At 48.0% G+C, this 13,551-nt stretch overlaps 1 protein-coding gene across 1 annotated transcript; it reads left to right on the forward strand.

Annotated features, from left to right (window-relative positions):
- Window positions 1-616: 616 nt before the first annotated feature.
- Window positions 617-13,255, forward strand: USP5 (ubiquitin specific peptidase 5 (isopeptidase T); the record flags this gene model as incomplete). Its single annotated transcript, XM_008944356.1, has 19 exons — window positions 617-765; window positions 1,043-1,109; window positions 3,707-3,840; window positions 4,141-4,286; window positions 4,547-4,731; window positions 5,307-5,401; window positions 5,903-6,096; window positions 6,251-6,322; window positions 7,594-7,675; window positions 7,887-8,012; window positions 8,450-8,603; window positions 9,018-9,192; window positions 10,345-10,433; window positions 10,636-10,827; window positions 11,363-11,506; window positions 11,654-11,799; window positions 11,886-12,039; window positions 12,658-12,742; window positions 12,915-13,255. Coding segments are annotated over 19 exons (2,483 nt in total), but the record flags the coding sequence as incomplete, so codon positions are not given.
- Between the last annotated feature and the right edge of the window lie 296 nt (window positions 13,256-13,551).

The raw sequence follows: 13,551 nt of genomic DNA on the forward strand, positions 1-13,551 counted from the left end.
GGGCTTCGTAGGCCTTTCCAGCCTCTGCATTTGGGTCACTTGCTTCTTCAGTTTAAAAGGGGTATCTCTACTGAACGAGCGTGGAGTTGTCCAGGTGCTTGTGGGATGGGGATGGCTTGGTTTTTTGGAAGACGCCTCACAAGCTTTTGAAGAGCAGCAGCAAAGATAAACAATGTATGTCAGCCTTTTTCAAGGTAGTTTGGCAAAGTTCCCAATGGCACTGTGAATTTCAGGCAGGATGGCACAATTTTCTTAGTGATGATTGTGCCGTGCTTCGAACGTGTGAGTTGTGTGTCCTAAGGACCTTTTGAGAGATAAGTTTCAGAGGAATCTCGCTCACTCTTTCCTGATTCGATAGTTGCTCACTTTTTCCTGATTTGATAGCATCCTGCCATAAAGGAACAGACAAGTAGATTTTTAAGTATATTCTCTTGATAGCAGTACCTGTTCTTCTGGGACAGCCAGGCTAAGGCTTGCTGTCATATTTCTGACTAGCTACTAAGTGGCTGGTGTGTAGGAATGAGCTGTAGCCATCAGCTAATGAGTAGTGTTCCTAAGAGGTAAGTCTGTGCCGCTCCTAGCAGTTGGAAGGACATTCTTTACTGCTTCCCTTCAGTTTTTCTCTCTCCCTCCTTCCAGGAGTCAGATGGCGGCTTGTATATCTGCATGAACACGTTCCTGGGCTTTGGGAAACAATATGTGGAAAAGCACTATCAGAAAACAGGCCAGCGGGTCTACCTGCACCTCAAAAGAACACGGAAACCGGTAAAGAGAAAAATACACACACTCAAACTTGTTCTGAAACTGAGCACTGGGCTAAGTCTCTGCGTTCAGTCAGATGCCATGTGTTCTCTCCTCAAATGTGACTGATGTTTTTTTGTGGTGAATTGAGGTACACCAGTTCTTAAGCTCTGCTTATGTTGAGTTGTTGTATGGATTGCCATTGCCTGACTTCTTTCTGTTTTCACAGTAGCTTCATTTCAGTCCTTAAGGCTTCCCTGTCCCCCTAACTCTATTTCCTTATTTCTCCTCAATTAAATAGAAGGAAGAAGACACCAACTCCAGTGCTGGGGACCCCCCAAGGAAGAAACCAACTCGCTTGGCTATTGGTAAGAAAGCACTTGTCTGCTGTCCTTGATGTTTTGAACCTGTCTTCTGGAGCTGCCTGGCTTTGTGGCATGTCTCTTCTGCCTTTTTTCTTCTGGGCTAGTTGAAGGCTGTATGACTTACCAAATTCATACTTCATGTTTTCTGGCATACCTGAGGTAGGTGGTTTCAGCAAAACAGTTGTTGAGGTGGCAGTTTTGTTCTGTGTTCAAAGGTGCATCCTGTTTTCTGTAGATAAATACCTTTTGTGTCCTCTCTTAACTCTGTATGCCTGACAGCTTGATGTGGCTATGACCAGTGTGAGGCTGTTGCTTTATACGGGTGCATCCAGTATGGGGCTGAAGTAAGTTTGAGAAAGTGTGTAAGCCTGAGAAAAGTTTGACATTTCTGATAGAAAAACTATTTTTTAAACTTCCAAGGTATTGAACTCGTGTTATTTATACAGAAGGGAAAGAAATTACTGGTAAATGCTGTATTGACACTCTGGGCTTGATAGTTCTTTGAAATACAAGGCTGATAATGGGGGAATCATGTGAACATGAAAAGGTAAAAAACAAGCCCTTTTTTTGAAGAAAAGGGCTGGTGTTCCATCACTCTTTCACACCAGCTGAAAAGGCCATTGTGGCAATCAATGAAGATACTGCTTATTTGGAGCAATCCCAGCTAGTAACTGCTGAACAATTAGGGAGATAATAAAGGAGAGGACAGGAACATTTTTTAGCAGTATGTCATGGTTTAACCCCATCCAACAACTAAACATCATGCAGCTGCTCACTGCTCCCCTCTCCCAGTGGGATAGGGAGGAGAATAGGAGAAAAAAAGTTCAACTCCTGGGTCAAGGTAAGAACTGTTTAAAAACCAAAATAAAATCATAACAAGCCCAGCATCAGGTTCACTTGCACACTAGGAAGACATGAGAAGCTGAAAAGTCCTGGAATTCTTAGCAATAACTAAAACCATCAATTGATCATCAGTGTTCTTCTCATACCCATTCCCGTACTGAATCCAAACCACGGCACTATTCTAGCTACTCAGAAGGAAAATGGGCTCTATCCCAGCCAAAACCAGGACATTCACAGGTTCTTGGCTTGCTGGAAGCTGACCACTAGAGGGAAATCCAGAACCTGGCCTGTGGATGTCTGGCTGTTTGCTCACTTTTTCGCTGGCAGTGGCCCGATGACTCCAGTGCTGTCACAGTGCAAACACCAGGATTAAGATTGTCCACTGCTCCCTGTTTATATGATGAGGTGACTGTCTTCTAGCTGAAGACCCTCTTCCTCATCTAGAGCCTCAGAAGGTTCACATAACCACCTGAGGGGACCTCACCAGACTGTTTTAGCTTCTTTAAAGTTAAGGAATTGTGTAATACCCTGAGGGATTGTGTATTGCTTCACTCTGAAGCGGTGATGGGAGATGTCTCTGGGATGTGCTGAAGAGGCACAGGAGAGGATTATCTGGTTATGTTGTAGCATGATGCTGGTGATTGTTCAGAGGTATTTCTAAAATCACTCAGGCTTGCAGCCATCTGAATTCGTACAAAGCAGTTTGTGCATAGTCTAAAATAGTTGTAGGTGTCTGAAGAGAGAGTTGCAGAGGATACCGTGGGAACCAGGTATTTTTTTCAGCTGCAGTGGTGGTTATCAGGACTGTGTCACTTGAGATACTTGGGTAAGAGGCACTAAACAGCAAAACCTCATATTCCTTTCAGGGTCTGTTGCAGCCACAGCATGCCAGTTCTGAAGAAATAAAGGAATTTCAGCTTAAAAAAAAAAAACCAATAGTGGGTTGTGGCTGCAAGTAAGCAATGTGTCTTCTGCCTGTTTCCTTCTGAAGTGTAAAGTGTCAGTGCTTGGGGAACAGGAAAAGCCAAGATTTTCTCCTGAATGCTTACATAAATCAGAAACTATTCCCTCCACTGTGAATTTTACTTTTTGGTGACTGTCTGTTGTGACTTTTGACAGCTGGCAGATAACATCTTGTGTATGGAACTCCCATTTCTGTTGCAGCCTCTGGAAAGCATGGCCAAGTGAGCATGAGAAACTGCTAGCAACATACCTTTCCTAGGACTGTTCTATAATTGTGGGTGTTCTGGCTCCAGAGGAACTCTTGGTTGTCCTTGCTTAAGTTTAGGACTCTGAACTGTCCTTCTTGTAAGCACAAAGGGACAGAGCCAGCCTCCTTAAAGATGCCAGTAGACCTTGATACTGGATTAGAGTATGATCCCTTCATGAACATCTCCATTCATCATTTTGGTTGTACTGTGAAGGATGAACAGCAGTGCATTATCATGGCTCTGTTCTGGCCAATGTCTCTGTAGAGCAGGTCTTTTTTCTGGTTGTGGTCAGGCTCTAGAGATTCCTTAGCATTTGTAAAAAGAGCTGGGAAAAGCAAACCTATTGTCTCTAGGCTAATAGTTGCTCCTCTGGAGGCCACACCGCCAGCAGAAGCTTTAGGATCCAGAAGTGGAAGAAAGATTGTGGATCGTGCATCTAGAGCTTTGCCGTGGTCACGGTGCCTTATTTCATCTGAGCCATGGGCAAAGAAACTTTGCAAGCTATTTGGTTTTACCTGTTACCACAATGCTTTTTTCTTTCTGTAGGTGTAGAAGGTGGATTTGACATCACGGAGGAAAAGTTTGAATATGATGAAGATGTAAAAATAGTCATTTTACCAGAGCATTTGGATATTCCTCATGATGGGCTGGAGGGGCTACCAGATATGGTCAAAGACAGGGTATGTTTGCCCAGAGGGCTGTGTTTCCTTTTGGTAGGGGGGAGGTGCACCATTACAGAGGAGGAACCACTGCCCTGTAAAAGGGATGCTGCAGAGCTGCTGTGAAGTCTCAGCGTGCCATGAGCAGGATTGTTCTGCACTTACACAGTGCTCTATAGAGTCCTGGCTCGTGACTGATGCTCCTGAATGCTGCCCTAGCACAACTGACTTGCTGATCTGAGCCTAAATGTTGAATGTTGTGGCTCTGGAAGCTTCTTTCTTTCTGCCCTTCATTGTTTTTTCCTGCTGTGCCGACTGCAGATCGCCAGCGCGGTGGAGGCCATCCTGACAGCAGACTCAGCCTCCCGGAAGCAGGAGGTGCAGGCGTGGGACGGGGAGGTGCGGCGTGTTTCCAAACATGCCTTTTCCCTGCAGCAGCTTCAGAACGATGTCCGCATCCCACCTTGGTGAGCGTACTGCTGGAACTAGCTGTGCTCTGTGTCCCAGCCCTCCTCCTGTCCTGGAGCGCAGCGGCCCATGACTTTCTGTGTGATTCTTTGAGTGTGCCTTGTAAATGAATGGCACACTGAGCTATTTCAGGAGGCTCAGTGCTCTGAGGTCCAAGAGGAATGAGATTGCTTGTCCTGTGGTCCGTGGGTAGGAACGGAGAGGGATAGAAACTAAAGGGTTTCACTCTAATCTCTTTTTCTCTCTTCCTGGTCCACAGTGGGTGGAAGTGCAGCAAGTGTGACATGAGGGAGAACCTGTGGCTGAACATGACGGATGGAGCCATCCTCTGTGGCCGGCGCTATTTTGACGGCAGTGGAGGCAACAACCACGCCGTGGAGCATTACCGCGAAACCGGCTACCCGCTGGCCGTGAAACTGGGCACCATCACTCCTGACGGGGCTGGTGAGGAGGGGGTGGTCCTGTCCAGGCTATGGACACCACGACTCAGGCTGACTGGTGTCTCTGACAAGGGAGGCCAGGGAGGATTCCCAGGCTGCTGTCTGTCTTATGGCCTGGAACATTCTGTGTCAGCCCATCGTGAACTTTCCTACTCTGGCTTGCTCCTTGTGTCAGGCAGAGAACCAGCTGATAAAACCTTGCCTTCCTCCTCCTCTCTCTTGTAATTTGGAAGGTTGCAGAATCGAGGCTTGCAGGGTTTCCAGGTTGCTGTCTTGTTTTTTGTGGTGGGACATTATCAAATAATTTTGTGTCCAAAGCCTGAACAGAGAGTATATGGCACAGTAACCCATTTCTTTACTCCAGATATATGTCTACCTTGGTCAATGGCAAAGTTGTTTGCCTTGTCACATTTTGGACAAACCTCAGTATTCCATCTATTGTGCTCCCCTCCTGAGAAAGGAAACCCCAGCTGTTCAGTTTGTCAAAACTCCCTGAGCACTCTTTTCTCTTTGTCCAGCAGTGAATGTTAGGTCACAGGCCGTTGTAAGTCTCTCCTTTTCCTCTGTATTCCCACATAGATGTCTACTCCTATGACGAGGATGACATGGTGTTGGACCCCAACCTGGCAGAACACCTTGCTCACTTCGGGATTGACATGCTCAAGATGCAGAAGGTGAGGACAGGAGCTGGTCCTCCGTAGGCCCAGAGGGGCAGAGAAGCAACTCTGAGATGTCTTAGCTGGATCACAGCTTTCTGTGGCAATGTAGAACCATTCCTGGTCAAGAAACTCTGTTTTTTGTTAGGCAGAGCATTGTCTCGTGTGCCTCACTTCTTCCATTGCCTTTTTTGCCTTCCTCACCTGTCCCTCAGGGTTATTTCCTTGGAGTTCTGTGACAGTGCTGTGGGCAGGGAGATGCCCAGCCTCCAAGTTTTGCTCCCAGGACTGAGTATTGGTGTGGATTTTCAGTGGATAGACGGATGGTTAAGATTTCTCCCATGTTCTTATCAATCCTCTTTTTGTTCTAGGTATTCAGATATTTGAAAACAACTCTTGTATTTTCCTTCTCATTTAATAAAACAGAATGGATTTGACCCCTTATGTTTGTCTACAGCATTGCCCTTTTCACACCTCTGACGTTCCCTTGAGGGTTTTTCCTGTTCTTTCCCTCCACAGACAGACAAGACAATGACAGAACTGGAAATAGACATGAACCAGCGCATCGGGGAGTGGGAACTCATTCAGGAGTCTGGCGTGCAGCTCAAGCCCCTCTATGGGCCTGGGTACACTGGTATCCGTAACTTGGGCAACAGTTGCTACCTCAATTCTGTGATGCAGGTGCTGTTCAGTATCCCAGACTTCCAGAGAAAGTAAGTGAGCTTAATCACTCCTTTCCATTAGCCTGGGATTCCCTGAGCTCAGTACAAAGGTCTCCTAGAGCTGGGAGCTGCTGTGACAGCTCAGAACTGTGTGTGTGCTCAGTGAACCCTGCTGTCCCTTGGATTGCTCCGTTTTGCTTTGCAGGTACGTGGACAAGCTGGAGAAGATATTCCAAAGTGCACCTTCCGACCCCACGCAGGACTTCAGCACACAAGTGTACGTAGAGTTGGGGTGAGAGAAGAAGGCTGAGGCTGCTGGGGTGCTTTGCTGCAGGTTTCTCCCTCACGCCTGCCTGGCCTCCCTGTGTCTGTGCCACCATCAGAGACACTGTTCCGCAGTGATCGTTAAGGATCTAAGCCAAGAAAATTTCAGCTGAATACCTTAGATGGACAGAGTGCAACTTACTGTTCATGAGAGGCTGTTAAATGTGTTCTGCAGTACCAGCTGCTGCCTCGGGGGGATTTCTGGTAGGCACGTTCTAACTGAAACAGCAAAAAGGTGCTTGCTCTCTGCAGCAGAGGGAGGTGGCTAAGAGCAAAGAAATACATAGATTTAGGCGACTTTATTCTCAGGGGATAACTGATGTATGCTTAAAGAGGCTTTCTGCAAGGGGTATTGTGCAAGCAACAACAGGAGAACAGGCAGAAGATGGCACGCAAGTTTTGGGAGAATGTTGCAGTTTAAATACATGATATCCCTGCTACATCTGCTCTAAAACACCAAAGCAGTATGTGGAGCTTTGGGGTGGAGGAATGGAAGATGGCATTTGTGAAGGGAGTTCAGCAGTCAGGGGGGATTCTAGATTTGGACAGCCCGGAGTGAGGTGGTGTTCAGTGTGGAGGGGAATAAGTTGATAGAGCCAGAAAGATTTCTGCCTGTGCAAAGTGGGTAGCTGGTAGGGTGTGGTTCCAGACAAATGGCAACAGGGATATGGAAGGACCAGAGTGAAGTGGAATAGTACAAGAGTCTGAGCATAGGAAGAAACTGCTCAGTGTTAGTGTTGTCCCTTAAGTGCCTCATGCAGTCATTCTCGATTTTTCCCTTGGGAAGATTGATCAGTTTGCTCCCAGCAATGCCATTTCTGGGCCAGACAGTATCATTCTGCCCTGTTGTCTCCTGCACAGTTAGATGTACGGCTGCTTTACCCACATTGGGCTGCAGGTTTGCCTGTTACACAGCTGCTGTATGGCTCAGCACCAGCTGCCCTTCACAGGGAAAAAGAACCTGTTCCTTTATGTTCTACCCAATGTGCGAGCAGTGGTTGAGATTCTTGCCCAGAAGTCCGACTAACTTTCAAGTCAGTGATGTCTCATGGGGCCAGAGAGCAGACCAAGATAAGATGACCTTGGCTGGTGCAGCAGAGAAAGCTGATCTCTCTGAGATTTACAGTCCATAACTGTGTTAAAGCTGGATGGGTTGATGTGGCCCCTGGAGTATGTGGGATTGAAGAAACCATTTTGATGACAGTGGCTTCTTCATCATTCCAGAGCCAAACTGGGCCACGGACTGCTTTCTGGGGAGTATTCAAAGCCAGCTCCTGCAGATGGAGAACAGCTGCCTGATCAGAAGGTAAGACATGGATATGGCATTGTCATGAAGCCTGTGTTGCATGAGGTATTGTGTGTGCCACCTGGGAAAGGAGAGAGAACCCTTCTGAAAGCGTGTCCTGGGGCTTGTTCCAGCTCCTGTCACCTGAAGAAAAGCATGGCTAAAAGTGGAGTGCTACGTACCAGGACACGTGCTTGGCAAGTTACAACCACTGTCCTCTTGTTATTTGCAGGGTGTGCAAAATGGCATTGCTCCACGCATGTTTAAGTCCCTCATAGGAAAGGGGCACCCAGAGTTTTCCACCAACCGCCAGCAGGATGCCCAGGAATTCTTTCTGCACTTCATCAACATGGTGGAGGTAATGATTGAGTCCTATCTGTCAAATGGTGGAATAGCCCAGCTTTGTTTCCTCCCCACAGTAGGGTGTGAGCAGTGGGGGTAAGAAGCTGGCAACTGGAGTGGAGAAAAGGTGAGAACAGAGGGAGATGGGCCAGCTAGCACGTGCAGGAGCAGAGGAGAAATGCTTGGCCATGTTTTCGGGGCCAGTTCCTTGGAGAAATCTCTTTGGCAAATGGCACAGCTGGAGCTGTAAATTGTCTTCTTTAGGAGCAGGAGTGAGATGGGTTCCTGGCGCAGAGAACTTGGCTCTGGTTCACTCTTTGCAATCTTTTCCTGTGGGCTGGGTGCAGAAATGGATACTCTTTAGCCATGTCCTTTGTGGAACAGCTGCTACTGCAGATGCTTATTTCTGCCATTCTGACGTTACATCTGCCCTCCCAATCTCTCCTCCTTCAGAGGAACTGCCGCAGCTCGGAGAACCCTAATGAGGTCTTCCGTTTCCTGGTGGAGGAGAAGTTGAAGTGCCTGGCCACAGAGAAGGTGAAATACACCCAGCGGGTGGACTATATTATGCAGCTGCCTGTGCCCATGGATGCTGCACTCAACAAAGGTCAGTAGTGTGCCAAGGCCAGAACAGTAGCAAACGTGACGTTTGGATATTGTACTTTTATTACAAAGCCCCTTAAATGAGAAAGGGACTTTCTCAAGGACTGGCTTTGCCACTTCTGAAGCCAAATTGATCCTTCACCTGCTTTTATGAGATCGGGCCAATTTCTTCAGCTATGGTGGGACACGGTGATGTCCTGCTAGAACCTTTCCCTCCAACATCACATGCTGGACTCTGGCTCAGCAGCAAAACAGGACTGCAGCAGCAGAACAAAAAGAACTGGAAAACATTGTCTGCTTTGTGCTCCATTCTTGATGGAGTGTATCTACAGGACCGTTCTGCCTCTGGGTGTAGCTTACAGCAGTTGCTTTGTAGGTACCTAGATGTGGTCTTTGTCTCCTCTGCTTTACTCCCTAGATGAACTACTGGAATATGAGGAGAAGAAGCGTCAGGCTGAGGAGGAGAAGCAGCCACTGCCTGAGCTGGTGCGAGCCAAAGTGCCTTTCAGCTCCTGCCTAGAGGCGTATGGAGCTCCAGAGCAGGTGGATGATTTCTGGAGCACAGCCTTGCAGGCCAAGTCTGTGGCTCTCAAGTGAGTGTGTGTGAGTTACCAGCTAGGCTATGGCAAACTGGCAATAGCTGCATCTTTGGAGTCTTATTTTGGTTGCCTGGGGGAGAAGTGTTACCAAAGCTGTGTAGTCCTCCGTACCCTGGGCACGTGGAACATTGAAGCAGAGGGGCAACCAGTCTGTCAGTGCTGGAGTGACTGCCCCTGAGGGATTACTGTGGGCAGAACAGCAGTGCTACTGAATTCCTTACCATCAGATTCCAGTTGCTCAGGGGCAATGAAAATACAGAGATATTCCAGAAAATGAGCAGCTTTTATTCTAAATTAAAAATTTAGCCTTAAAGTCTATACTGACAGTATGGCAACACCGGTCCTGCGTGATCTCTGAAATTTCTTTAAAGGAAGTTTTTAGCAACTTAAGCAGCTTTCTGCTGTGATGCCACTGACTGTTCTTCTGCAATGAAAGAGTGGTCCTCAAAGAACTGAAAGCATTTTTCTAACAGACAGGCTGGTATTAAGCAATAGCTACTATAAAGGAACAGTCAGTAATAAGATCATGTTGAAAAGTAACATTTTGGTTTGCTTTTAATTAATGTGTTATGCTCAGACATTTAGTAAGAATTAGCATTGAATATATACCATTGTTTAAATTAATTTCATGGCATGTTACAATTGTCCCCTGATAGTAAATACCTGTGTCTTTTATTATGGCTTCTCCCTTCACAAACGTTCACCTATTTCACAGATTCCAGACACCCTTTCTCTCAAATTGTCTAATTAAATAATGTCCAATCAAATTCATTTAGCTGAAAATTCACTGCTTCTGCTCTGTATCTGGAGAAGTGCTCTTGTGCTCGAAGGCTCATCAGGTCCTGCAGCTGTATCTGTCGGTCTAATGGAAGATGTTAATCCTTTACATTTCTTAAGGGTTAGACTTTTAATTAAATACTAATATCTGAGAAGGCTTGTAAAATACAGGAGTGGAAGGTAGAGAACATGTACTGTTTTTCCTCATCCCCCAAGATTTTTTAAGTGCTGCTTTCTGTCTCCTCAGAGCATCTGCTTTAGAACCAGTTCTGTTTGAGGAGCTTTAAGCTCAGCACAGGGAGAGCTCCGTAGATATATGTATCAATCATTGCTGCCAAAGTATTTAAAAATATTATTTATCTCTTTCAGAACAACACGGTTCGCCTCTTTCCCAGATTATCTGGTGATCCAGATCAAGAAATTCACTTTTGGTCTGGACTGGGTGCCCAAAAAGCTTGGTAAGAAGGATGAAAAGTACAGAGCATATGGGTATTGTGAGTCTTATGTGTATATTGTGGTCATTACTGCAAAGAGGAAAGGAACTACCCCAAAAGGAGCTGTAGATGTTAACATAGCGTGTCCCCTGGAACTTACCCTTCTCCCAGACAGGTCCTTTGTTTCTGCCCCTGTGGGGAGACTGAACAAGACTGTATCTTGCAGATGTCTCCATCGAAATGCCAGAGGAGCTGGATATCTCTGCACTGCAGGGAACGGGACTGCAAGATGGAGAAGAAGAAATGCCAGACATTGCACCCCCACTGGTGACACCAGACGAGCCCAAAGGTAGCCTGGGGTTCTATGGCAACGAGGACGACGACTCCTTCTGCTCCCCTCACTTCTCCTCTCCAACATGTTAGTGATTCTCCTCCTCTCTTCCTGATGCCTGACTCATTTCCCAGCTCTCCTCGTCTTGTCTCCCATGCTCGCTGTTTCTACCTGCTCAGACTTTCCCTCTTCCTCTGTCAGCAAATGCTGCTTGCCTCCCTTGCATGGTTGCTGTGCAAGGGAGTTTGGTGATTCCCATTCCCTGGAAGGTGGGCAGGTGGCACATCTAGTGCATTGAGAGGAGGCAGAGCTGGGGTTTATACAGCATTTAGGTGGTGGAGGTATTTTATTTTCACAGACTGCAGTGGGAGGTAGGGTTTGGAGAGTAGGGAAGAGACAGTGCTCCAGAGTTCAGGTTGAGTCCTTTTGTTCCCTGGGGTGCCTGCGTGTGAGACCACACTGCCAAAGAATGGTAGCGAGGGATGAGAAAAGCAGAGGCAGAACTTGAGTGAAATGAAGCCAGGAAATGGTGGCTTGGGGGGGGGGGCTGTGTGACACTGCATAAAATGGAGAAGGCAGGGCTGGGTGGGAGTGGGTGGCTCTAATCTCTGTCTTTCCACAGCACCCATGTTGGATGAGTCAGTGATTATCCAGCTAGTGGAGATGGGCTTTCCCATGGATGCCTGCCGCAAAGCTGTGTATTACACAGGGAACAGTGGGGTGGAGGCTGCCATGAACTGGGTCATGTCACATATGGATGATCCAGGTATGAGGCCACGGTGAAGATTACTGCATGTGTCTTTTACTTCCTGTCCCACTACTGCAGTGGAAAACTGAAGCAGTTGGGACCTCAGGCTGTATCCCTTTTGAAGAGATCTGACTGCTCTGAGCCGTGTTCTGTTTCCTGCTGCAGACTTTGCTAACCCACTAGTTCTCCCTGGATCCAGTGGGCCAGGGTCAACTATTGCCTGCCCAGACCCTCCTTCAGAAGACAGTGTGGCCACCATTGTCTCTATGGGCTTCTCCCGGGACCAGGCTATGAAAGCACTTAGAGCCACGGTGAGAGGCACAGGTAGTGTCAGAGTGAAAGGATATCCTCAGGAACAGGCATGCCCAAGTTCACAGTCTTCTCTTCTTCCTTCCAGAACAACAGCCTGGAGCGTGCTGTGGATTGGATCTTTAGTCACATTGATGACCTTGATGCAGAAGCTGCTATGGATATCTCAGAGGGGCGCTCGGCAGCGGAGTCCATCTCTGAATCTGTCCCCGTGGGTCCTAAAGTGCGCAACGGGCCTGGAAGTGAGTTCCAGGCAGTAGGAAAGTGGATTTTGTAATGCAAACTCAACTCAACATGGCTTTATCCTCCCTAATCCATGTGGTACCACAGGGTCTAGCAGCAGCAGCTGCCACAGAGCTGGTCTGGTTGTTGAGGTAGAAGCAGGGAGGAGATGAAGAGGGATGGCAAAGTAGGGTCTAGACCTTTCAGGCTTGGGCTTACCTGAGAGGCAGAGAAAGTTCATGAAGTGAAAGATGGGAGGGGCTGTGCTTTTTTTCCCAGTCATCCCAGGAGACTTGCCTGGTCTTCACTTTCCAGTCTCTGTGCAGACTCAGTGCCAAGGCTGCTGCTGGGTGCTGTAGGGAGGGGAAATCTGTGCTGTTAGCCACCTGGCACCCATGTGCCAAATAAGCAGCTGGAAGAGAGAAGGCTGAGTGGCAGTTACTACCTCCTGTTTCCCTGCATGTTTCACCTTCAGATGAAATCCTCATGGTCACACCTGACAGAGACCCACTTCTAAATTATTGCCCAGCAAAGTCTGCTTCAGGGATCCTTTCCTAGAGAACACCTCACACAGGGTGTTTTGGGGTAGAGATGCCTGCCTTTCTCTGATCACTCCTCTTTTCCCTCCTCCTCTCAAGAATATCAGCTGTTTGCCTTCATCAGCCACATGGGCACCTCAACTATGTGTGGACACTATGTTTGTCACATTAAGAAGGACGGCAGGTAAGTGGGGGTTACATAGCATAAGGGGATCCTGAGGTATGGCTTTAAATCACTGTTCTCTCCTGTTTCTTTAGAGATATTGGGGGGCCAGGGATGAGAGAAGGTGAGGGGAATCAAGTTGTCTCTTTAGCCATAGAACAGCATCCCTGAGCTCCCCTTCTGCCTGTTGCAGGTGGGTGATCTACAACGACCAGAAAGTCTGTGCTTCTGAGAAGCCCCCCAAAGACCTGGGCTACATCTACTTCTATCAGCGGATTCCCAGCTAGAACATCTTCTTGCTGTGTATGGTGGGGGGAGAGTGGGCTGAAGGTGTGGGGGGGAAAGGGTGGGGACAGTGAGGATGAGCAGGGTCCTTCTCTCCCCTGCTCCTCTTTCCCCACTGGTCCCTTCGTAGCCTCTCTGGAGACACGAGGAGAGACAAGAGTTCCCTGACTAATAGCCTGGGGGCTGGAGCTCCTCTGGAAATGAGGGGGGGAGGGAATGCAGGGCGGGGAAGAGGGTGGGAATATCTGTTTCTATAGGGAATGTCCTCACTGTCCTCACCCCCGTGTGCACCCAGCCCTAGCGCTTTGCTGCTTGGTGGGATGATGCCACCTCCTTGCTGTCTGGAAGGGGAGGAGGGGGCTTTGTGTGTACGTGTGGCTTGTGTAGGGGGGTTCCTCCAGCCTGCCCTGCTGGACGAGGGCGGGCAGCAAGGTGGGCCACAAGCAGCGCCCTCCCCTCGTGTGCCCTTGACATGCCAAAATACACGAGGGACAAAAATAAAGGTCGAAATACGCGCTGGGTTCCCGCCTGCCCTCTCTGCGTTG

Source organism: Merops nubicus, unplaced genomic scaffold, assembly GCF_000691845.1.
Source record: "Merops nubicus isolate BGI_N331 unplaced genomic scaffold, ASM69184v1 scaffold15677, whole genome shotgun sequence".
Taxonomy (NCBI): Eukaryota; Metazoa; Chordata; class Aves; order Coraciiformes; family Meropidae; genus Merops; species Merops nubicus.